Source organism: Monodon monoceros, unplaced genomic scaffold, assembly GCF_005190385.1.
Source record: "Monodon monoceros isolate NGI ecotype Baffin Bay Population unplaced genomic scaffold, NGI_Narwhal_1 Super_Scaffold_1, whole genome shotgun sequence".
NCBI lineage: Eukaryota > Metazoa > Chordata > Mammalia > Artiodactyla > Monodontidae > Monodon > Monodon monoceros.
The window spans coordinates 25,868,834-25,894,175 of record NW_021703765.1 but is presented as its reverse complement, the minus strand read 5'-3'; the positions used below and the strand labels follow the sequence as shown (position 1 = coordinate 25,894,175).

At 43.5% G+C, this 25,342-nt stretch overlaps 1 protein-coding gene across 1 annotated transcript in view; it reads right to left on the bottom strand.

Annotated features, from left to right (window-relative positions):
- Positions 1-25,342, bottom strand: part of LOXHD1 (lipoxygenase homology domains 1) — a 201,602-nt gene that overhangs the window by 109,319 nt on the left and 66,941 nt on the right. Inside the window, exons 11-15 of the mRNA XM_029227610.1 lie at positions 25,073-25,159; positions 24,509-24,644; positions 12,901-13,055; positions 11,322-11,482; positions 333-409 (exon numbers count right to left, since the gene is read on the bottom strand). Coding sequence (XP_029083443.1) covers positions 333-409; positions 11,322-11,482; positions 12,901-13,055; positions 24,509-24,644; positions 25,073-25,159 — 616 coding nt within the window. The remainder of the gene's footprint in view (positions 1-332; positions 410-11,321; positions 11,483-12,900; positions 13,056-24,508; positions 24,645-25,072; positions 25,160-25,342) is intronic.

The following is a 25,342-nucleotide window of genomic DNA, read 5'->3' as shown; positions in this document are numbered from 1 at the left end:
CCCTTCCAAACGTGTTTATCCTCTCCAGGCCCTGAATGATAGGTACCCCCAGCAATGGGCAACATTAGCCTGTGTTACTGCTCTTGTTACTCTCATTGACAGAGGCCCACATGCGTCAGGGCCCCACACTGAGGGCCATAACGCAGCTGTGTGCACAGCGCAGACAGACAGATTTCCAGATCCTCCCTCAGAGCCTCCTCCTCTCCACCCTGCCCAGTGCTGCCTCCGTGGAGTGAAGGGCGTGTGCTTTCCCCAACTGCCTTCTAAGCAGCCAAGGGAGGGCGTCCGTCCTGCCCAGGGCACACCTACCACCTGTCCTCAGGACAACTTACTCTTCAGTGTTGCATTGCTGTCGCTGGGCAGCAACTCTCGGACCAACTGCCCATCATCCTTATCCTTGTCCAACCACCTGCTGGGCAAACGAGGGGCTGTTAGCTCTTTGAGTGGGGCAGCCTGACAACCAACCATCACACAATTCATGCAGAGTCACCAGGAGGCCAGAGCTTTGAACTCAGCAAAGGGAAATGGTTCTACCAGAGCTCAGAACAAAGGATCCCAAACCAGACTAGGGAAGGAGGGCTGCCCTGGGGAGGTGATATCTGGCTGAGACTGGAAGGATGACAAAGAGTTAACCAGGAGAGGAAGGAGGCGCATTCAGAGTGAACAACATGCTAGGACGGAGTGGAGCCTCCAGGAGCAGACGGACAGCCAGTGTAGATGGAATGGAACGAGTGAACGGTGCAGTGCTGGCAGATGAGGCTGGAGAGGTGGCAGGGTCACTTGATGTGGAACCTCGGTAATCATGGTAAAGAGTCTGCCCTAAAAGCCATGAACACCTGTGTCATCGTTATCATAAAAAAAAACAACCCACCTCTTTTTCTAAGAGTCCATCATGTGCGTGGCACTGTGATGAGAGCTCTGGGGTGGGGAGAAGGCAGAGAAGATGCACTATGATGAATAAGACACAGCCCAGCCCCTGGAGAACCTGCAGTCTAGTTAAGAAGGCAGGACACACTGGCTGAGGTACCGGAGACCAAGACAAGGATGGATGTTAAACCAAAGTAAGTGCAACAGAAGTGTAGAGAAGTGAGAAGGGCTCATGGTGAAGGGCCACTGATCTGAGTCCTCAAGGAGGAATGAGATTTGCCAACAAGGAGAAGCTGGGTCTGGACCCTGCAGGGCTGGGATTTGAGGGCTATGACTCATCAATATGTCAGAGTGGGCCATGGCATCTGCCGGTGGAAAAGACATTGGACCAATTTGCCTGAAAAGCACTGCTCCCACAGAGCACAGAGACCCAGGCTGGGAAATCAGACAATCGTGCAAGCACGAGTTATCCAGGCCCCAGTACTCAAGACAGTCTGTGATATGGGCTGATGGCAAAAGAAGAGACACCCTCAGTGTTCTCCAGGGCAATGGGGAAACCAAGGTACTTGCTTCTTGACCATTTGTCTACATCTTGGTGCTTGTCTTTGCAGCCCACTCCTATTATACTCCCTAGAGGGAGGCAATCCCTGGGCCACAGAACCTATCAAAGGAAGTCAAAGCACTGTCTCCTCCCCAGCGCTCCCAACATGGAGCTCAGGCTTCTCTAAACCACAGTCCTCTCTGCCAATATACTGCTCCCCTCCCCAGGGTCAGTTCAGGCAACACTGTGGTCTCTCACATCTCTTCGCTCTTGCCCTCCCCCACTAAGTACATGATCTTACATTCCCATGGGACCTTGCTATCAGCTGGCTGTTAGCTACCATTGACTACTACACATAAAATAGATAAGCAACAGGATCTACTGTATAACACGGGGAACTGTATTCAATATCCTGTAATAGCCTATAATGTAAAGTAATCTGAAAAATATAATTGAATCACTACCTGAGACTAACACAATATTGTAAATCAACTATACTTCAATTAAAAAAAGAAAACACTAGCTGACAATTAAGTTGTTATGCTTCCCATGAGCTTTCATGCTGTGAATCTAGAACACCAAAAACCGTCTGAGATTATAAGACATTAAGGTACAAACTCATGGCTTTGATGACAGGGTAAGGGAGAGATTTTGGGGAGCAAGGGAGTACTGACTAGAGCTCCTCAATCAACCTCTGATTGTCCTGCTGAGGTCACTGCAGCATCTCCCACGCACTTGGAGACCACGGAGGAGGAGGCAGTGATGTGGCCCTGTCAGTATGCTCACAGGGACAGGGAGGGTGGATAGTCAGCAGGCCACTGGCCATCGCAAAATCCCATCTGCTCTCCCTTCTTTCTCTCCACCACTTCTCCATCCCCAGGCCCTCCCCAGCAGCAGAGGAAACCATGACTTGTCATTTCAGTTTCCACCTAAATACTTGCAGGATATTAATAGGTATTTCCAAATATAGTCATTTTCTTTCAGCTTCAAACACTTCAGCCCAGTTTCAGAGTGAGATGTTGCTAAATGGATAAGCCAGTCTGCTGGAGATTTTATTACTCTTTCTCTGGGCTCACAAAAATGTGCAAGTATGCACACGTGTGCACACACACGTACATACATAAACACAAACACATGCACACACATAAACACATGCACACACACATAAACACATGCACCTAAACACACACGTACACACGTAGGCACACACACACACATAAACACACACACATCTACCATAGCTAAGATGCTCACCACTCCCTGATCCTGGCAAAGAAGTTCTGATAAATAGGCCTGGTTTGTTCTCCTCTCCCAGGGAGTAAAATAATAGCTCAGGTGAAGAAAGAAGCAGTTTGTGAGCCCAGGTTCTACCTCCAGGTTCTTCAGAGTCCTCCTGGGTCCTGAAGCAGCAAATGCCATCACCACACACCTCACCAAGATATCAGAATCCATTTTCTAAGCCTCTTAGAGAGCCTCATCCACCAGAGGGCAGACAGCTGAAGCAAGAAGAACTACAATCCTGCAGCCTGTGGAACTAAAACCACATTCACAGAAAGGTAGACAAGATGAAAAGGCAGAGGGCTATATACCAGATGAAGGTACAAGATAAAACCCCAGAAAAACAATTAAATGAAGTGAAGATAGCAACCTTCCAGAAAAAGAATTCAGAATAATGATAGTGAAGACGATCCAGGACCTCGGAAAAAGAATGGAGGCAAAGATCGAGGAGATGCAAGAAATGTTTAACAAAAACCTAGAAGAATTAAGGAACAAACAGAGATGAACAATACAATAACTGAAATAAAAACTACACTAGAAGGAATCAATAGCAGAATAACTGAGGCAGAAGAACGGATAAGTGACCTGGGAGACAGAATGGTGGAAATCACTGCTACAGAACAGAATAAAGAAAAAAGAATGAAAAGAAATGAAGACAGCCTAAGAGACCTCTGGGACAACATTAAATGCACCAACATTCTCGTTATAGGGGTCCCATAAGGGAAAGAGAGAGAGAAAGGACCCGAGAAAATATTTGAAGAGATTATACTCAAAAACTTCTCTAATATGGGAAAGGAAATAGCCACCCAAGTCCAGGAAGTGCAGAGAGTCCCAGGCAGGATAAACCCAAGGAGAAACACACTGAGACACATAGTAATCAAACTGACAAAAATTAAAGACAAAGAAAAATTATTAAAAGCAACAAGGGAAAAATGACAAATAACATACAAGGGAACTCCCATAAGGTTAACAGCTGATTTCTCAGCAGAAACTCTACAAGCCAGAAGGGAGTGGCAAGATATATTTAAAGCGACGAAAGGGAAGTACCTACAACCAAGCCTACTCTACCCGGCAAGGATCTCATTCAGATTCGACAGAGAAATCAAAAGCTTTAGAGACAAGCAAAAGCTAAGAGAACTCAGCACCACCAGACCAGCTGTGCAACAAATGCTAAAGGAACTCCTCTAGGTGGGAAAGAGACTAGCAACTTAAAACAACCTTGTACATATATAGACTGCTATATCAAAACATCATGGGAACAGCAAACCCAAAACTACAATAGATATACACACACAAAAGAAAAAGCAACAGAAACACAACACTAAAGATGGTCATCAAACCACAAGAGAACAAAAGAGGAAGGAAAGAAAAAAGACCTACAAAAAGAAACCCAAAACAATTAAGAAAATGGCAATAGGAATACACATATCGATAATTACCTTAAATGTGAATGGATTAAATGCACCAACCAAAAGACATAGACTGGCTGAATGGATTTGAAAACAAGACCCATGTGTATGCTGTCTACAGGAGACCCACTGCAGACCTAGGGACACATACAGCCTGAAAGTGAGGAGATGGAAGAAGGTCTTCCATGCAAATGGAATTCAAAAGAAAGCTGGAGTAGAATACTCATAACAGACAAAATAGACTTAACAATAAAGACGGTTATAAGAGACAAAGAAGGACACTACATAACAATCAAGGGATCAATCCAAGAAGAAGATATAACAATTGTAAACATATATGCATGCAACATAGGAGCACCTCGACATATAAGACAAATACTAACAGCCATAAAGGGAGAAATTGACAGTTACACAATAACAGTGGGGGATGTTAACACTCCATTTTTATCAATGGACAGATCATCCAGACAGAAAATTAATAAGGAAACACAAGCTTTAAATGACAAAATAGACCAGATAGATTTAATTGATATTTATAGGACATTGCATCCAAAAACAGCAGATTACACTTTCTTCTCAAGCGCACATGAAACATTCTCCAGGATTGACCACATCCTGGGCCACAAAGCAAGCCTCGGTTAATTTAAGAAAATTGAAATCATATCAAGCATCTTTTCCGACCACAATGCTATGAGATTAGAAATGAACTACAAGAAAAAAAAACTATAAAAAACACAAACATGTGGAGGCTAAACAATTTGCTACTTAACAACCAATGGATCACTGAAGAAATCAAAGAGGAAATAAAAAAATACCTAGAGACAAATGAAAATGAAAGCACAACCATCCAAAACCTATGGGATACAACAAAAGCAGTTCTAAGAGGAAAGCTTATAGCAATACAATCTTACCTCAGGAAACAAGAAAAATCTCAAATAAACAAGCTAACCTTACACCCAAAGCAACTAGAGAAAGAAGAACAAACAAAACTGAAAGTCAGTAGAAAGAAAGAAATCATAAAGATCAGAGCAGAAATAAATGAAATAGAGACAAGGAAGACAATAGCAAAGATCAATGAAACAAAAAGCTGGTTCTTGGAAAAGATAAACAAAATTGATAACCCTTTAACCAGACTCATCAAGGACAAAAGGGAGAGGACTCAAATCAATAAAATTAGAAATGAAAAAGGGGAAGTTACAACTGACACTACAGAAATACAAAGGATCACAAGAGACTACTACATGCAACTGTATGCCAATAAAATGGACAACCTGGAAGAAATGGACAAATTCTTAGAAAGGTACAGTCTCCCAAGACTGAACCAGGAAGCATTAGAAAATATGAACAGACCAATCACAAACACTGAAATTGAAACTATAATTTAAAAACTCCCAACAAACAAAAGTCCAGGACCTGATGGCTTCACAGGAGAATTCTATCAAACATTTAGAGAAGAGCTAACACCTATCCTTCTGAAAGTTTTCCCAGAAATTGCAGAGGAAGGAAGACTCCCAAACTCATTCTATGAGGCCACAATCACCCTGATGCCGAAACCAGACAAAGATACCACTGGAAAAGAAATTTACAGGCCAATATCACTGATGAACATAGATGCAAAAATCCTCAACAAAATGCTAGCAATTCAAATCCAAAAATACATTAAAAGGCTCATACACCATGATTGAGTGGGATTTATCTCAGGGGTGCAAGGATTCTTCAATATCCACAAATCAATCAATGTGATACACCACATCCACAAATTGAAGAATAAAAACCATATGATCATCTCAAAAGATACAGAAAAAGCTTTTGACAAAATTCAACACCCATTTATGATAAAAACTCTCCAGAAAGTGGGCATAGAGGGAACCTACCTCAATGTAATAAAGGCCATATACAACAAACCTACAGCTAGCATCATACTCAATGGTGAAAAGCTGAAAGCATTTCCTCTAAGATCAGGAATAAGACAAGGATGCCCACTCTCACCACTTTCATTCAACATAGTTTTGGAAGCCCTAACTACAGCAGAGAAGAAAAAGAAATAAAAGGAATCCAAATTAGAAAAGAAGAAGTTAAACAGTCACTGCTTGCAGATGACATGATATTATACATAGAAAAGCCTAAAGCTGCTACCAGAAAACTACTAGAGCTCATCAATAAATTTGGGAAAGTTGCAGGCTACTAAATTAATACACAGAAATCTGTTGCATTTCTATACACTAACAATGAAAGATCAGAAAGAGAAAGTCAAGAAACAATCCCATTTCCCATTGCATCAGAAAGAGTAAAATACCTAAGGAGACAAAAGACCTAAGGAATAAAGCTACCTAAGGAGACAAAAGACCTGTACTCCAAAAACTATAAGATGCTGATGAAAGAAATTGAAGAAGACATAAACGGATAGAAAGATATACCATGCTCTTGGATTGGAAGATTAAATATTGTGAAAATGACTATACTACCCAAGGCAATCTACAGGTTCAATACAATCCCTATCAAATTACCAATGGCATTTTTCACAGAACTAGAACAGAAAAACCCTAAAATTTGTATGGAGAAACAAAAGACCCCGAATAGCCAAAGCAATCTTGAGAAAGAAAAATGGAGCTGGAGGAATCAGGCTTCCTGACTTCAGACTGTACTACAAAGCTATAGTCATCAAAACAGTATGGTACTGGCACAAAAATAGACCTATAGATCAATGGAACAGGACAGAAAGTCCAGTAATAAACCCACGCACCTATGGTCAATAAATCCATGACAAAGGAGGCAAGACTATACAATGGTGGAAAGAAAGTCTCTTCAACAAATGGTACTGGGAAAACTGGACAGCTACATGTAAAAAAATGAAATTAGATCATTATTTAACACCATACACAAAAATAAGCTCAAAATGGATTAAAGACCTAAATGTGAGACTGGACACTGTAATACTCTTAGAGGAAAACATAGGCAGAACACTCTCTGACATAAATCACAGCAATATCTTTTCCAATCCGCCTCCCAGAGTAATGGAAATAAAAACAAAAATTAAAAAATGGGACCTAATTAAATTCAAAAGTTTTTGCACAGCAAAGGGAACCATAAACAAAATGAAAAGACAACCCACAGACTGGGAGAAAATATTTGCACATGATGGGACCGACATGGGATTAGTCTCCAAAATTTACAAACAGCTCATGCTGCTTAATATCATCAAAACAAACAACCCAATCAAAAAATGAACAGAAGACCTAAATAGACATTTTTCCAAGGAAGACATACGGATGGCCAAGAGGCACATGAAAAGATGTTCAGCATTGCTAATGATTAAAGAAATGCAAATCAAAATTACAATGAGATATCACTTCACACCAGTCAAAATGGCCATCATCAAAAAATCCACAAACAATAAATGCTGGAGAGGGTGTGGAGAGAAAGGAACCCTCCTACACTGTTGGTGGGAATGTAAATTGGTACAGCCACTCTGGAGAACAGTATGGAGTTTCCTTAAAAAACTGAAAATAGAGCTACCATATGACCCTGCAATCCCACTCCTGGGCATTTATCTGGAGAAAAACATGGTCCTAAAGGATACATGCACCCCAATGTTCATTGCAGCACTGTTTACAATAGCCAAGACATGGAAGCAACCTAAATGTCCATCGATAGATGAGTGGATAAAGAAGATGTGGTACATATATACAATGGAATATTACTCAGCCATAAAAAAGAATGAAATAATGACATTTGTAGCAACATGGATGGACTTAGAGATTGTCATACTGAATGAAGTGTCAGACACAGAAAGAGAAATATCGTATGATATCGCTTATATGAGGAATCTAAAAAGAAATGATACAAATGAATGTATTTACAAAACAGAAACGGACTCACAGACTTAGAGAATGAACTTATGGTTACCGGAGAGGAAGGGTGGAGGGAAGGGATAGTTAGGGAGTTTGGGATTGACATGTACACGCTGCTGTATTTAAAAAGGATAACAAACAAAGACCTACTGTATAGAGCGGGGAAAAAAAAAAAAAGAATCCATTTTCTAAAAAATGTGTGAACTCGTAAGTGTTTGGGGGCATGGAGAGCCCTGGGGTATGTCAGAGGCTTCAGCTCCTAGTCAGCCCTACAATCAGCAGCAGCAACAGCATCGCCTGTGTCATGAGCAGACTTGGCTCCTTTCAAAGTGCAACCGGATTTCACCCTCATAATCACCGTAAGACTCTTGCTGGTTGGGAAGGCACAGAAGACCAGAGAAGTTAAGAGCTTTGCCCAAAGTCACATAGCAGGTAGGTGGCCAGATTCCTGGCCCTTGCACCACGCTCGTGGCAATTCAGCCAGTGTGGACACTCAGACTTCTTCCTCATCCCCTTTTCACATTCCCCCTCTTCTTCCTCACCTGTCCCAGGGCTCAGTCCTCATTTTCTTTATCCACACTCTCCCTAAAGGATCCCCTCCATTTCCCTGACTTTAAATTCCATCTCTATGCTCTCATTTCCTGAATTTATTTCTCAAGGCCTGACTCTGCCTGCTTGATGCACAAGCATCTCAAAACTAACATGGCCCCACTGGACCTGCAGAGTCCACCCATCCCCAACCCTCAGCCCTCGCTCCCCAGGCTTCCCATTTTGGTAGAGAGGGTGACCTCTGCCCACCTACTGAAGGCAGAGACCTGGGGTCTCCAATTCTCCTCTCTCTTAGTGGCAGGTCCTATGAACTCCACCTCCAGGATCCACCTGTGGTGTAGCCCTTCCCCCCACCTTCGCTGCCACCACCTGGGGCCAGGCTGCCAAGTTACGGGCTGAATTGTGTCCCCCCACAACAAAAGATCTGTTGAAGCCTTAACCTTAGTACCTCAGAATGTGACTTTATTTGGAAATAGTGTCCTCACAGAGGTAATTGAGTTAAAATGAGGTCATTAAGGTGGGCCCTCATCTAAAATGACTGATATCCTTATAAAAAGTGGAAATCTGGACACAGAGACAGACACATACAGAGGGAAGACAATGTGAAGACAGAGGGAGAAGATGGCCATCTACAAGCCCAGGAACGCCTGCGGTTGCCACAAGCTGAGAGGCGTGGAGCAGACCCTGTTCAGAGCTCCTTCGGGAGAGCATGGTCCTGCCGACACCTTGAGTCTGGACTTCTGGCCTCCAGAACTGCGAGGCAAAATTCTGCTGTTTAAGCCACTCAGTTTGTGGTACGTTGTTACAGCAGCCCTAGCAAACTAATACATACCGTCATGGACCCCACAACCCCTCCTGCCATTCTGTTTCCTCTCTGGACTCCCTACCACCTGTCCTCCACACAGAAACCAGAGGGAACTACCCAAAATGGAAGAGCCCCACCAAGCCCTCCTGATATGGGCCTCTGCCCACCTCTGACCCCACCAGGTGGCTTTCTCCTTTGTCCACCTGCTTTGGTCTCATTGGAGTTCTAGAGCCCTCAAGCTCTTTCCCCTGGCACTCTCCTTTTCATCCTGCAAGAAGTCAGCCTAAATGTCCCCATGAAGACAGGCCCACCCACCTTCTCCGTCTCTGACCCACCCTCTCCATCTCAGTGCGGCCTCTCCAGCAGCTGCTGCCACCGCTGTGCGCTTCCTCCAGCCACTCCTCAAAGTTAGCAAGTGTGGCTTTCTCAGTGTATTCGTTCACTGTGCGCTTCCTCCAGCCCACTCCTCAAAGTTAGCAAGTGTGGCTTTCTCAGTGTATTCGTTTGCTTATTGTTCAGTTCCCCTCCAGACAACAAACTTCATGAAGACAGGGGGCAAGCGTATATAAATGCTTCATAAATATCTTTTGAGTGGATGGGAATAAAACAAGGAAGCCTGGTCCATCCAGCATCCCAGCCAGGCAGCCTCCGGGGCCAGCAGGGAGCAAACGGGTCAGTGTTGAGGAGAGACCAGAACTCTCCCACCCCCTCCTTCTTCGTACTCCCTCCCCATGTGCCAGGCAGCCCTTACCAACCTCTGCGAACCCCCTCCTCAGTCCCATGCCTCTCACCACTTCTCCAGCCTGGATGACCCACCCTCCCTTCTCTTCACCATCCATTCACTCTCCAATCTTCCTTCCAGGCCCAGGTCCTGCTCTGCCTCTCTTGGGAAGCCTTCCCTGGCTCCCCAACCCTTACTCGGAGCCTCTTTCTGTCTATTAGTGCCACTGACTTGGAACTGCCTGCATCATTACCTATCTTTCCAACGTAATCCTCTTAATACTAACAGTGGCCATACTTTGAAGACTGTAGATGCCTTTGTCATGGACAAAAACATTTCACAATCATTGTGCCCTGGGATTGCCCCAGTGGCCCTCCATAGCTGGGAGACTGCTCTTCCTGGGCTGGTGTGGTGGTAAGCAAATCACCTGTAGCAAATGTGTCTGCATGCACATGTGTGCACGAGTGCGTCTGTGTGCCTGGTAGAGAAAGAGCAATGCATTCGCTGCCGGGCTGTTAGGCAACCTGCCCCCACCCACTCTGAGGGCTGCCCTTAGGCGAGAAGTGACCTTGGACACGCACGCAGCACCTCGTCCATAGGTGCAAGACTCAGCTTGGGCCTGGGATTTGCAGAGCCTAGTTGATCCAAAGCTCCAGTTAAGCGTGTACCTCCCAGAAATTGCTACGGGTGAATGGGAATGGCCAACCAGACAGCACAAACAATGCTGGTATTGTTCCTCATTATAGAAATGTCTCTATCAGGAACGTTTGATAGAGCCCAAACTGGCTGTGAAAGAAATCGAAATGCTTAAGACAAAAGAGAAAAGAAACTTTACCTCACTAGTAAGCTGGGATAAGGAAATGAAAACAAAGTAAAATATCTTGACAAGATATTAAAAGGGAAAAGATGTGGTAGAAGGCCATCCAAATGGGGAAAAAACCCACCTTTAATTCAAAAGTTTAGTTCAGCATGTAACAAAGCCTCTGAGGTAACTCTCAGTTAAAGTCTGAAGTTGTCATATTTTATCACTGAAAAATGCCAGCATTTTTGTAATTAATAGACTTAGTGGCAGCACCACACTGGGACACCAATGCTGTTGTTCCATCACCTGTGTGTGTTGGGGGTGGCGGGGATATGAGGCCCAGGTCTAAGTGCCACCAGCAGGGCCACCTCTCTTTCTGGACCAACTATATCCTTAAGCTATGATTTTGCTCCCTGCACCTGGAATAGGCTGAGTCTTCCCAAAACTAAGGCCCATAACCTAAGCTGGAGAAAATCAAAACAGACAGGACTCATGTACCTGAGACAAGGGAACTCCACGTTGTCGCTCTCGGGCTGCCCCTCCTCTCTCACCAGCACCCGCTCCAGGAACCAGCCACTGCCGCTGCCTTTGCCGTCGTGTCTGACCCTCACCCGCCTTACCTTCCGCATGGTGACGGACTCAATGGTGAACTCATCGGCCTTTGTGGGGAAGACAGCAAGGCCAGTTAGACGGTGGCTCCCCTGGGACCCAAACACTAAGGGAAGACACAGGCCCAGAAATCCTAAAAGCCATAGCCATTGGGATGGGCTATTGGTCTTTCACAGGTGGGCCAGGGGCTACCCATAAAGAACAAATTGCACCTCTCCCTCAATTTCTCCCACTGGACTATGTTCGATGTCAAGTTCCCAACAACTGAGTTCTGTATTTTTGGATAAATGATGGCCATTCCCTGTGATCTCCTTTTAAAAGGCAAATCCCCTAGGAGGATTAATATATTAAGCTGTTATCAGTCACTAACCATTTATCATGAATTAATTCCTTGGTTAATCTCCTCTGGCTCCTTGCTACAGAAGGACCCTGGCTCCCTTTTGAGAAAGGGAATGATTAGGGGGACCAGTGGTCTTATTAATTTCACAGTTTTGCCTGCCAGTGAAGCAGCAGGAATGCAGCAGGGGCTGCAGACTTGCCAAGTCTACACAAGTGTACCTGGGGCCCTCTGGGAACAGGAACTCGAGGGTGGGATTCATGAAGGAAGGAATCAGAAGATGTAGAAAGAAAAGAGTAGGAAAGGGTGGAGAAAGACCTCCACTTGAATTCCAGGGCTTGCCCTGCCCTTGCTAAGGAAGAGGTGGTAGAGGAATGAGAGGACCAAGGCTTACCAAATCTCTTCACCTGATGAGCAAACTTGGGTCTCACATTATTGAACTATGACTCTTAACTGAGCACCTACTGTGTGCTGAGGGCCAGGTCTGCTGGCAGGCAGTACATCTGTCATCTCTAATCCTCACAACAGCCAGCCACAGGTAGGCATCCTTTCCCCCATTTCAGACGCAAGGAAACTGAGGCTCAGAGAATGGAGGGTCTGGCCCCAATCCTCCTGACTCTTTCCCCATTGTTTCACACAGCCTCCCCAGTAAATCCAGGTGATGGTTGGGGAAACCAAAGGGATCACCCAGCACGTTTGTAATGAGGCTAGGAATAGAACCCAATTCTCCCACTTCCATGTTTAGCGTCTTTCCTGATTTCTCTTTCAAAAAGGAAACGAACAAGTTGCCACCAGTGGTCATGCCTAGTGGAGATGCAATGTTCCTTCAGGTGTCCCAGCTTTCAGCATGCCTGGGACCTTCAGTCCACACATAAGGTGCCCAGCTTCCTTCCCTGCCCACCCCAAGTGTCTTCCTGCTCTGCCCTCTTCTCAAAGCTAAGGTGTGGGCCAGCTCTCAGTCTTAGGAGCTTGGTGGCTGTCATGCATGTAGTTCCCTGTTCGCACACCCAGAGACAGCCTCCCTGATGGTCGAGGCACCAGTACCAGTGATCAGCTCTACTTAGAGCAGGGAAGATAAGGGAATGGGAAGGGGTGGGGCGGGGCTGAGGGAGGTGCACTGCTGGAACTTACGTTGCCCTTCACAAACAGGTCGGTGTTATTCCTGCAGTTGTAGAGCAGCCGCTCCCCCGTGTCCCCCACATCACCAAAAAGGCAGAGGTAGACATTGGCATCCGTTCCCGCACCTTCAAGTTCCCCAGTGCACACTGTCACGCGGTACCGGGCCACTGGCAGGCAGAGAGAGGGACACAACTAGCTGGCAGCCCCCTGCTCCCAGCACTGGCCCTGCTGCTCCCCACCTCTGAGCACTGCCTCCCCCTCTCCCCCCGGCTCTCATCTGGGCTGACCTTGCTCATTCCGCCAGCTGCCTCACACCAGTCAAGGGCCAGCTCATCTGCAAATCCCTTGTCCCAGACAGACCAGAGGTTCCCAATCCTGGCTAACTGTCAGAATCCCATGGGAAACTTTTATAAGAATTCAGATTCCTGAGCACCACTTCAGACTTCCCAAATCTTAGTTTCCAGAGTGGGACCCCTAAAACTGCATTATTTACAAGCTCCCCCAGGGGACTCTAGTGGAGTTGGAGTTGGCAGTGTTTGGGGACCACAGGTCTAATTCAAACATTTTGGCACTTGATTCCATCCAACCCAGTAGACTTTTTGCCTTAGGTTGTCCTCCAATTCATGAGTCCTGTCTTATTAAGAAAAGTAAGATAACTTTTCTTTTGAACCAGAACTGAGCCTTCCCTTCTCTTCAGAACTCCCCAGTGCTATGGACATGCCAGGAAGAGAAGCAGAGAGAAAGGCACAAAGTGCAGCTGCTATGGGAAGGGCAGCATCTTCTTCCCATGTTGAAAATGTACAGTGGAGCAGGCAAACCTGCATCTGGCACATAAGGCCTTACTTCCTAAGCTAAAAGTGAAATTCATTCATTCATTCCTTTGCCCAATATCTGTTTACTGAAGCCTAGTAAATGGCAGGCATTATTATAGGTGCAGGGATTCAGCAGTGAGCAAGACAGACTCCTGTTCAATGGCACTTATATTAAAGTTGAGAATGGAAGGGTGGAGAGGAGAGATGGACAGTGAAATCATAAATCATGAACAGGAAAATTTCTGAGTTGTATCTGTAACAAAGATAGTATAATGGAGTGATGCCACAGGGTGTGATGGAAGTAGGGAGGTGTGCAGTAAGGGGGTGAAGATGATTTAGAGATGCAGAAAAGCTTGCTGCAAGGAGGCAAGGCTTGGACTAAAATGTTGGTGATAGGAGCCAGCCACAGGCGTAGTGAGAGAAGAGGGTGCTGGTAAGTGTGAAGCCCCAATTTGGAGATGAGCAGCTACGTTTCAGGAGCAGAGAGAAGGCCAATATGGCTGGAGTGGAGGGAGAAGGAGGGGATGAGATGAGGCCCAGAGGTGGACAGGGTTAAGGTAAGACATGTGGCTTCCTTTGTGTTTTTGTTTTTAATACAGCAGGAAGCCTTTATAGGGCTTTAGGCAAGGAAGTAACTTAGTCTGATCTATGTTTTAAAGAGCATTTGGCTGCCATGTGGAGAACTGATTGTAGGGGAAGAAAGAGTGAATCAGAGAGGCCAGTTAGTGGAATAACTACAGTAGTCTAGAAAAGAGAGGAGGATGCCTAGGACTGGGGGTGCAGTGGAGATGGAGAGAAGTTGGTAGATTAGAGATATATTTTTGAGGTAGAAACAACAGTACTTGGTGATGGACTGGATAGTTAATTGAGGGAAAGAGAAGAACCAGGGATGATTCCTAGGTTTCTGGCTTGGGCAACTAGGTGAATAGTGTTAGCAACAAGCCATAGGGACACTTGGGGAGAATGATGGGTTTGGAAATAAAAATCAATGGTTGTTTATTCATTATAAATTTGAGATGTGTATTAGATGATCATAAAAAGAGGTCAAGATGGCAGTTGAATATGTGTGTGGAGGGTCAGGAGTGTTGACCTGACTTTGGTCATCATAGGCATATAGATTCCATTGAAAGTCACAGGACCAGATGAGATCCCCTATGGAGAGGATGCAGACAAGGACTATAGAGGGATACCAACATTAGAGGTCAAGCCCAGGAGAAGCTAGCAACTCAGATGAAAAGCAGCAGTCAGTGAAGCAGAGGGACTTTGCTCTGAACCTAAAACTGCTCTAAAAAGTCTACTTTTTTTAAATGAAGCGAATATTAAGGCATTCCCAGATAAACAAAAACTAAAAGAATTCATCACCATCAGACCTGCTCTACAAGAAATATTAAAGGGAGTCCTTCACATTGGACATTAAACAGTAACTTGAACACACCCAAAGACATAAAGAGAACCAGGAAAAGCAATGACTTAGGTAAATATATAGACAGTATACTTTAATTTTTGTTTGTAACTCTTTTCCTCTCAAATCTTATATAAAAGACAACTCCATAAAGCAATAAATATAAAACTGCATTGGTGGGTTTATAATGTACAAAGATATAATCTGTATGGCAATATAGCACAAAGGAGGTGAAAAGAAACAAACCTACACTGGAGCAGAGTTTTTGTATATTATTGAAATTAAGCTGGTATTAATCTGAACTAGAATGTTATAAGTTAAGATGTTAATTGTAATTCCCTGGTATCATTCCCTAAGTGTAATTCTTCCTACTAAGAAAATAACTCTTACTGTATATACATATACGTATATGTATATATATTAAAAGAAACAAGGGAACTAAAATGGTATTCTAGAAAATATCTATTTACCACAAAAGAAGGAAGAATAAAGAAACAACAAAAAAAGACAAGATATATAGAAAGCAAATAGCAAAATGGCAGACATAAATCCTGCCATATTAGTAGTTACATTAAATGTAAGTGGACTAAATATTTCAATCAAAAGGCAAAATATCGTGGTAATCCTGCAGAGACAGGATGGGTCTCCCTACTCCAAATTTGCTCAGCTATCAAGGCTGATGATACCACGCATGTACCAAGAGTGAATATAAAATGATTATTCACATAATGAGCAGTTCTGGGGAGAGCATGATAGGCCCTCAAGCAGGTCCAAAAATGGCTGGAGACAGCAGAGAGGGATGACTGGTTTGACATTTTATGGTGGTTAAGGGGTGAGAGTTTCTTCACATGGGTCCTTGTATGGCTTGAACTTTCCACAAGTGTGAAGGAAGGGAGCATCCAGGCTTTTTTACCAAATTGCCCAGACATGAGGCAGAAAACTACTAGTGTAACTGGAAAGCTGTCAGCAGTCAAATATGAAAAAGAAGTCATACTCCTTATTACACAGAGATTGGCAGAATAAGTAATGCATCTAACTATCTGATATATGGAAGAGACACACTTTAGATTCAGACACAAATAGGTTGAGAGTAAAAGGATGGCTCAAGAAGAAATAGATAATATGAATAAATTTATAACAAGTAAAAGATTGAATCAGAATTCAGAAAGCTACACATGAAGAAAAGCTCAGGCCTAGATGTCTTCACTATTGAATTTTACCAAACATGTAAAGAAGAATTAATACCAATTCTTCTCAAATAAAGTAGAAGGAAATACTTCTGAACTCATTTTGTGAGGCTAGCATATCCCTGCTCCAAAACCAGACAAAGATACCACAAGAAAAGAAAACTATAGACCAATGTTATGAATACAGATGCAAAAACCCTAAAAAAAAATTAGCAAAACAAATCCAGCCCCATAAAAAAGAACTATACACCATGGCAAGGTAGGATCTATCCCAGGGATACAAGTTAAATTTCTGAAAATCAAGTAATGTAATATATCATATTAATAGAATAAAAAACAAAAATCACATGATCATCTCAATAGACTCAGAAAAAGCATTTGACAAAATTCAACACTCTTTCATGATGAAAAATCAACAAACTAAGAATAAAAGGGAACTTCATCAACCCATAAAAGTCATCTATGAAGTACCCACAGCTGACATCATATATAATGGTGAAAGAGTGGATGCTTTCCCCCTAAGATCAGGAACAAGACAAGGATCTCTGCTCCCACCACTTCTCTTCAACACGGTATTGGAGGTTTTAGCCAAGGCAACGAGGTATCCAGATTAGAAAGAAGTAAAACTATCTCTATTCATGGATGACATGATCTTGTATATTGAAAATCATAAGGAATTCACTAAAAACTATTAGAACTAATAAGAGTTCAGCAAAGTTGTGGAGTACAAGATCAATATAGCAAAATCAACTGTATTTCTATTACCTTGCAATGAACAATCTGAAAAAAAAATTAAGAAAACATTTCCATTCAAAATAGCATCAAAAGGAATAAAATAGGGCTTCCCTGGTGGCACAGTGGCTGAGAGTCCGCCTGCCAATGCAGGGGACACAGGTTCGTGCCCCAGTCTGGGAAGATCCCACATGCCGCGGAGCGGCTGGGCCCGTGAGCCATGGCCGCTGAGCCTGCACGTCCGGAGCCTGGGCTCCGCAATGGGAGAGGCCACAACAGTGAGAGGCCCGTGTACCACAAAAAAAAACCAAAAAACAAACAAACAAACAAAAGAATAAAAGAGTTATGAATAAATTTTTAAAAACAAGTGAAAACCAATTAATAAGTCATGGAGATGTAATGTACAGCATGGCAACTATGGTTAATAATACCATATTGCATATTTGAAATTGCTAATACAGTAGATCTTAAAAGTTCTCATCACAAGAAAAAAGTTATGTAACAACGTGTTGTGATGGATGTTAACTAGACTTACTGTGGTGATCACTTTGCAATATATACAAATATTGAATCATTATGTTGTACACCTGAAACTAAATATAACATTGTAAGTCAATTATACCTCAATAAAAAAGAAAAAAGTGAAAAACTTAAGCTCTGCAAACTAAAAAACTGTTGAAAGAAATTAAAGATGTTCACAGATTGGAAGACTTAATATTGTTAAGATGGCAATACTTCCCAAACTGATCTACAGATAAAATGCAATCTCTATCACGATCTTAAATGATTTCTTTGTAGAAATTGACAAGCCATCTCTAAAATACATATGGAATTTCAGGGAACCCAGAATAGCCAAAACAATAGCAAAAGAGAATAATAAAGAAGAATAACAAGTGTTGGCAAGGATGTAGAGAAATTGGAACTCTCATACATTGCTGATGGAAATGCAAAATGGTGCAGCTGTTTGAAAAATCGTATGATAGTTTCTCAAAACTCAAAACAGAATTACCATACAGCCAGCAATTCAGCTCATAGGTATATATCCAAGAGAAATGAAAACATATGTCCACAAAAAAACTTTACATGAATATTCATAGCCACATTATTCATAATAGCCAAAAAGTAGAAATAACCCAAATGTCCATTAACAGTTGAATGTGGTATATCCTTACAGTGAAATATTATTCAGCATTTAAAAGAAATGAAATACAGATGCATGCTACAAGGTGAATGGACATTAAAAACATTATGCTGAGTGAAAGAAACAGATACAAAAAGTCATATATTAAATGATTCCATTTATATGAAATGTCCAGAACAAGCAAATCTATAGAGACAAAAAATAGATTATTGGTTTAAACAGATGGGTAAGTACAGAGATAAGGAGTGAGGTGGGGGAATGGGTGTGACTGCTAATGGGTATGGGTATGCAATGAAAATGCTCTGGAATTTGATAGTGGTCAAGGATACATGATTCTATCAATATACTAAAAGCCACTGAATACTTTAAATAAATGAATTGTATGGAAAATGAATACCTCAATAAAGCTGTTTTAAAAAACGGACACTACTCATTGGTGGTCCATCTAAAATGAAGATAAAGTACATGAGGAATGAGACAAATCACCAGTAAGTTTAATTTAATTTTTCAGTAATATACCCATTTTTATTTGGAGATATGAAGACATCTGAAAATTAAATTTGACCTTTAAATATGTGGGTCTGAATATATAGTGTCTATAGCAAAAGCATTTGTTAGAAGAAAAGGTCAAGGATAACTGCTTATCCACGGACCTGCCTGAGTGGGGCTGGCAAAGGCAGCCACTGAAGTCAAGAGTGGGGAAAGGTCTCCTGCCCCCAACAGTGTCTCCTGTCCTGCCCCCAAGGGTCTCCTGTCCCTCCCTCTTCAGAGGGACAGCACCTGAAATTCAACCACTGCTGCCTCTCCGGTCAACTCTGTTAAAATGCAAAAGATAAATGTTTTAAACTTTTAACCTTCACATCAATGAAGCTGATGCTTTTGTGTTACGCTCCCAATGATAGGCTGTGTTAACAGTAAGAGGAACAAAGAGCATTAACTGGAGTGAGCACTGAAACGTGGAAGCACAAAAGGGAAGGGAGGGCACCAGTCTCACTTCCTTCTGACTTTTGATGAAGGTCGGTTTTGCCTTTTTGGGCTGTATCTATTAGGCCATTCCCAGAGGCAAGCTGATGAGGGAATTTAGAAATCTCTATGCCTGGGAATCCCAGTCCCCTTTGCTCAGGAGCTCGAAGGTCCTATTGGCTGGACATTGTCAGGGGTCCCAATTCTCTCTAGGGGCCACTCCCAGCCCACCTGCCACTGAGGTTCTAAGCACCTCCCTGGCAAGAAGTCTGTGGACAATTAAAAATAATTATATTAGCCATCAGCAGTGAAAGACTTTAAACAGATGGGTAAGTACTAGAGCCTCTTGTACTTTAATTTTAAAATTACAGCTCAGCCTGATTAGCAAGAAGCCACAGTTTTCAGCACTTGAGACCAGTGGTCTCTTGCTGGCTCATCAGTGGTATGTAATCCCTTCTGCTGGACATGCGGTGGAGAATGCAGATCTCATTGGTTTTACTATCTCACATAGCTCCTGAGGGAAAGGCAAGGTGGAGATAAATTGTGGGCTGGTGAGTGTTTTGTCTGTGTCTCCTGGTCTGTGTTAATCAGTGCAATCACCCCAGAAGGCATCTTGGCTCTCAGATGTGGTGTTAATTGCTTGTTTGACTGACCCTTATTTTTTAAGTAAACTAGGAGTACACAGTTTCAAACATAGAGAATTGGTTTTAAATTGGTATTTACTCATTTTACATGAGTCCAAGACTCTCCACTGAAGGGATTTTCAGGAAGCCCTGCACATTATACCTTGGTATACCTTGGTACCAACTGGGGAAGTGAGATGTTGCCACCAGCTCTATTTACTGTTACAAAGAAGCATCCAGACCAGAAAAGGAGATTTGAGTTCCTGTAGAGGTGAGTGAGGACATGGGAGTGTTCCAAGAACAAGAGGAATTTATGTGAGCCAGAAAGAACAGTTGGGGAAAAGAAATTCGAGTTGATATGGGCTCCAAAGTACTGCCAAGGACCCCCAGAAGGCATTAAACTGCGCTTATAGCCAGGACAGACAGCCCTTCTGTCACTAACCCGGGTCCTTGAAGTCTTTAATCAATAGAAATTGATAAGAGGCCAGAAGAGAAATCCAGGCAAGGCTTTAGTGGGACTCGTGCCAGAGCACAAGGGAGTGAAAACAAGTAGCAGGTGCCCTTGCTTGCTCTCTGAGGAGGGCAAGCTGGTCCCTTAAATGGGGTGAGGGTGGGGGCGGATTGGTGGGTCAGGCTGGAGGGGCGGCTTAGGTGTCTGTCCACACCCTTGGCGGTGCTGTGTGCAGGGATTATGCTTTTGCTCCCGGTACCTCAGCAATGGCAGTTGGTTTGTGGTCTTCTTGTATCTTATAATTGCCCCCAACTGCATTTATGTGTGCAGTTATATTTAGTCCCTTATAGTTGCTTTGTATTCTGTCGCTAGAGATTCAAGCACTCCAGTAAATGGTGCCAGGTCCCAGCTTATCTCACTTCAATCCAATACTAGTCGTTAGAGAAGTTTTTTAAATTGCAGTTGTTCTTTAATAGTATCACAGAAGGCAAAAACAAAAGAGAGCTATGATAGCCCCATATCTTATACACTGTTTAAAATGTTTCAAGGGTGTTTTTGTATGTAACCTATAGAAATGCTCTTCCTTCCTGCCCCTCCCACCGTGATCTCTCCTTATCTATCACATCCCCACCATGCAAGACCTAGCTCAAATGCCTGAACAAAGTTTCTCCCATCTTCCTCAGCAGGAAGTTTACCTCCCTACTGTGTCTACTGCATTCATTCAACTCCTACCTGTTCCACCTTCAGAGTATTTCTTGAATTTATGTCCTCCTCCACAGTCTACCTGAACCCTGCACAATTTCAGGACCACTTTTTCTTTCCCCTGGATGATTTCTTGTCCCTAAAATACATCCTCCACACACCCACAAGTCCTTGACAGAGCAGGAGAAATGTGGGGAGGAAGGAACTGGATGGAGTTCAAGTTCAAGGGTGGTATGAGTGTCATCAAGGTCATGAGAGGCCTGCGAGGGCAGGAGCCTGAGTCAGAGGTGGGGACTGAGTCAGAGTTCAGAGGAGCAGCTTTGTGGGATGAGCCCAAGTGAGGTACTGAGGAGTGGCTGGTTGCATGGGAGGGAGGTGGAGGTGAGCAAAGTGGACGAGGACCAGCATGTGGATGAATGGGTTTTCCACATGGACATTGATGGAAGCGGAACAAAAGCTCTCAGGTTTTGATATGTGCAAAAATTACTTGGTGTGTTTGATAAAAATACCGATTACCAGGCATAGCCCTCAGAGAGCCTAGTCAGTATATCTGGGATTGGGCCCAGGGATCTTCATTTTAACAAACACTCTAGGCAGTTTTTATATAAATGGGACCCTGAGCATACTTTCAGAGACACTATCTGTTATGGGCTGAGTTGTGTCCCCACCAAATCCATATGTTGAAGTCATAACCCGTCAGTACCTCAGAATGTATTTGGAAGTAGGATCTTTAAAGAAGTAAATAAAGTAAAATGAGGTCGTATGTGTGGGCCCTAATCCAATATGATTGGTGTCCTTATAAGAAGAGATTAGGACATAGACATGAGCACACACACAGGGGAAAGATCATGTGAGGACACAGCGAGAAGATGGTCATTTTCAAGGCAAGGAGAGAGGTCTCAGGAGAAAGCCAACCTGCCAACACCTTGATCTTGGGCTTCTAGCCTCCAGAACTGTGAGAAAATAAATTTATGTTGTTTCAGCCCCCCAGTCTGTGGTATTTTGTTATGGCAGCCCAAGCAGACTAGTTCACTGTCCTAGAACAATGGTAGGAGTTGAGGGGTCTAGAGAATGACCAGGGGGCACCTTGCAAAAGAGGAACATGTCCAGAGTGAACAGAAGACGGAAATGAGCTGGGGCAGAGGCCACATTGTGGGTGGTGTGAGGCTCAAGGCCGAAAGGGCAGTGGGAGTCAGGAGAATGGCCCCTCCCGCTAGCCCCACAGTTGTGAGGACGGAAAACTGGGTTTGGGGGGGAGGGGAGCCATGCTTCAGTCAAGGTACGGAGGAGATGGAGGTGAAAGAACATCCTGGGCATTTAAGTAAAAATGGCAGCTTTCTCTCTGAACAAAACTCACTAAAATGATAGTGAGTTTAAATACCTGACAGTGAGTAATTTAAAGATTTAAATTTTAAAGATTTTTTTTTATTTTAAAGATTTAACCAAACAAAAGATTTTAAAGATTTAACCAAACAAAAAATGTTCACCAATGAGGCTCAGGGAAAGGGATGAATATAGACAACAGCAACCAGATTTCAGAAGCTGGAGCACAGCTAGAAAAGTGTGCTTTTCACAGCGCCTTAGCACAGTGGGTCCTCAGCAGGAGCACTCACAGCCCCTAGAAATTTGTTGGACAAATTCCTGAGCCCCCCACCCCAGACCTACTGAATTAGAAAATCTGTGGGTGGGCCCCAGCAATCTGCGTTTTAAGAAGCCCTTCAGGGGACAATGCTGAAGTTTGAGGTCCCCTGACTTAACAGACCAGAGAGAATTGATCAGAGCTATCAGCTGTGAAATTTGAGAAGTAAGGTTGCAAAGTCTCAGGAATGACAGCACCAGGTAACTTTGGAAATAAGGAGTGAGGAGCTAAAATTATGAGAACTGGTTAGAAGGATTTAGAAAGCAGTTAGATCCCAAGACCATCTCCTCAATTGTTCATACCTGCAGGCTCAATTCTAGCACATAAAGAGGGCAGATCAGGTAACAGCGGGTGTGTTTCTGCCTTGGTGGGATACATGTCACATAGAGTCCTAACTGGGGGGTGGGCAGGAATCATATGTTATTTATCATATTTACAGGGAGATGACAGCCTTGTTGCCAAAGAAAATACTGCTGAATGTGAAAAGGCAGAGTATAATTTGCTGACCTAGGAGGCAGGAGATCTTGTTCTAGGTCTCACTCTAACTGTATAATCAGGGCAAGAACTTCCTCAGTTTCCTTATCTGCATCAATCTATTTTAAGGACCTTTGAACACAAATATTCCATAGTCCATTTTAATTAGTCCATTTTAATTAATTCCATAGTCCATTTTAACTAAAAATGAAGAAGAATCATAAAATAGTACTAATTGCAAGCATTGCCTAATTAGACTAACAGGGTGATCCCTTTTTAGATATTTGCTGTTTGGGGTTTCTATGTTTTTGTGTACTTAACTCTGTTCAAATTGTTTAAAAATATATATACAGAGCTTCTACTGGGTGCGCAAATGCCTGAGACGTGACACTATCAAAATACTTAGAAGGACTATTGGAACTATCGATGACATCGTAATTTACTTTTTGTAATTTTGCAATGTTATTCTACTATTTAAAAAAAATTAAGCATAGCCACAAGGATAGGAAATAGGCTAATTATATTAAGTGCCAATTCTGATCAATTGCTAATGTTTGCTTGCAGTGCTATATTGAGGGCTATGAAGCTCATTTCAGACTAAATGGGAGAGAATGCTGTGATTACTCAGTAATGTCTGCCAAGAGTAAAGGATAGGACACATGCCGTGTATTTGCCAGCACTCTGGTGGTATAACCTAGAGGCAAAATGATCTCCTTTTCCCTCTTTGAATGTGGATGCTAGACTCCAGATTAAAAGCTCAGCTCTCGGGCTTCCCTGATGGCGCAGTGGTTGAGAATCTGCCTGCCAATGCAGGGGATGTGGGTTCGAGCCCTGGTCTGGAAAGATCCCACATGCCACGGAGCAACTGGGCCCGTGAGCCACAACTACTGAGCCTGCGTGTCTGGAGCCTGTGCTCCACAACAAGAGAGGCCGCAACAGTGAGAGGCCCGTGCACCGCGATAAAGAGTGGTCCCCGCTTGCCACAATTAGAGAAAGCCCTCGCACAGAAACGAAGACCCAACACAGCCAAAAATAAATAAATAAATTTATTTAAAAGCTCAGCTCTCTTCTACTAGCCGCAAAAAGAAATAGAGGATTCATAAGGGAGCAGTCAAGTGTGGCTATAAGAGCCCAGATCCAGCCTTCCTTTTTGAGGACCATCTTATGCATAATTTGAAGAGGATGTTTCCTTTAATTTCAGGGAGTGTGTGGAGAAATATTGTTCAGTGTGGATTCTTCTCATCCCCTCATAGCCAACCTGAAGACCCAGAAATCTCCCCATTCTCACCCATGCCCATCATAGAGCCTTAGCATCATGGAGATGGCTACTACAAGCCGGTCTTGAGTCTAGGACCTTCTAAACCCATTCCTCATTCAGAAGGAGCCTGATGATGCATAGTGGACAAGACTACCAGCTCATGGGCTAGACACCCATTGGCACACCAAGTAAGAGTTCCATTACCTCCCCCAGGATGAGAGCCAGTCAATACTTACTGCCCATTATCCTCCGTACTGTTGGACCCTCGGCAGTCATTTCCCTAACGATCTCATTGTCATCCTCATTGGCATCCAGCCAGCGATTACAGTTGAAGTTATACTTGTCCTTGGTCAGGGTGTTCATCAGGGTCATCTGGAATGAAGTCCTGGAGTGAGCAAGTGGTGTACCAGAGATATTCATCCATGCCTTGAGGTTCCCGTTCTGCTAGTTCATCTCAAGGAGGACAAGGCCGTCCCCTAGGGATGACTCTTGTGGAAGATGGAGTGCCAGATTAATATTTATCCCTCTGGTCCCCTGGAGACCCACAGTTGCCTAGCAGCCAGGTGATTAGGGCACAGTGCAAGTCTGCTGAAACCAAAGCAACTTCTTAGTCTACTTTGGAAGTCCTGTCCCCGTCAGGAAGTCCATGTGTCATGTGTCCAAATTTAGGTCTCACTACAACCCTTTCCCACCCACACTCCCAACAGATAAAGGCAAACTAACAAGACAAGGTCATTAGAAAGAGACCATTTTGGTTCCTCTCCCAACCACCTTCTAACCCCCAAGATGGTACATCTCACCCTTTCTAAATGCCATCCAGAACCAGGACTCCTTTTATCATGCCACGCCCGAATCTTATAAAACCTGCCGAGGTCTGGGAGCTCAATCTATGGTGAGAAATAACAAGGCCTGAGTGGACAGAACCAAGTGAAATGTGTTTACCCTCATAGCTGACCCCCTGCCAGGAGGGTACCCACTTTGAGCTGTTTCTTCAGCATCAAGGGTGGATTTGCTTCAAACCACCCTCATATATTCTATCTTCTTGTGCTCTTTTAACCAATGGCACATGA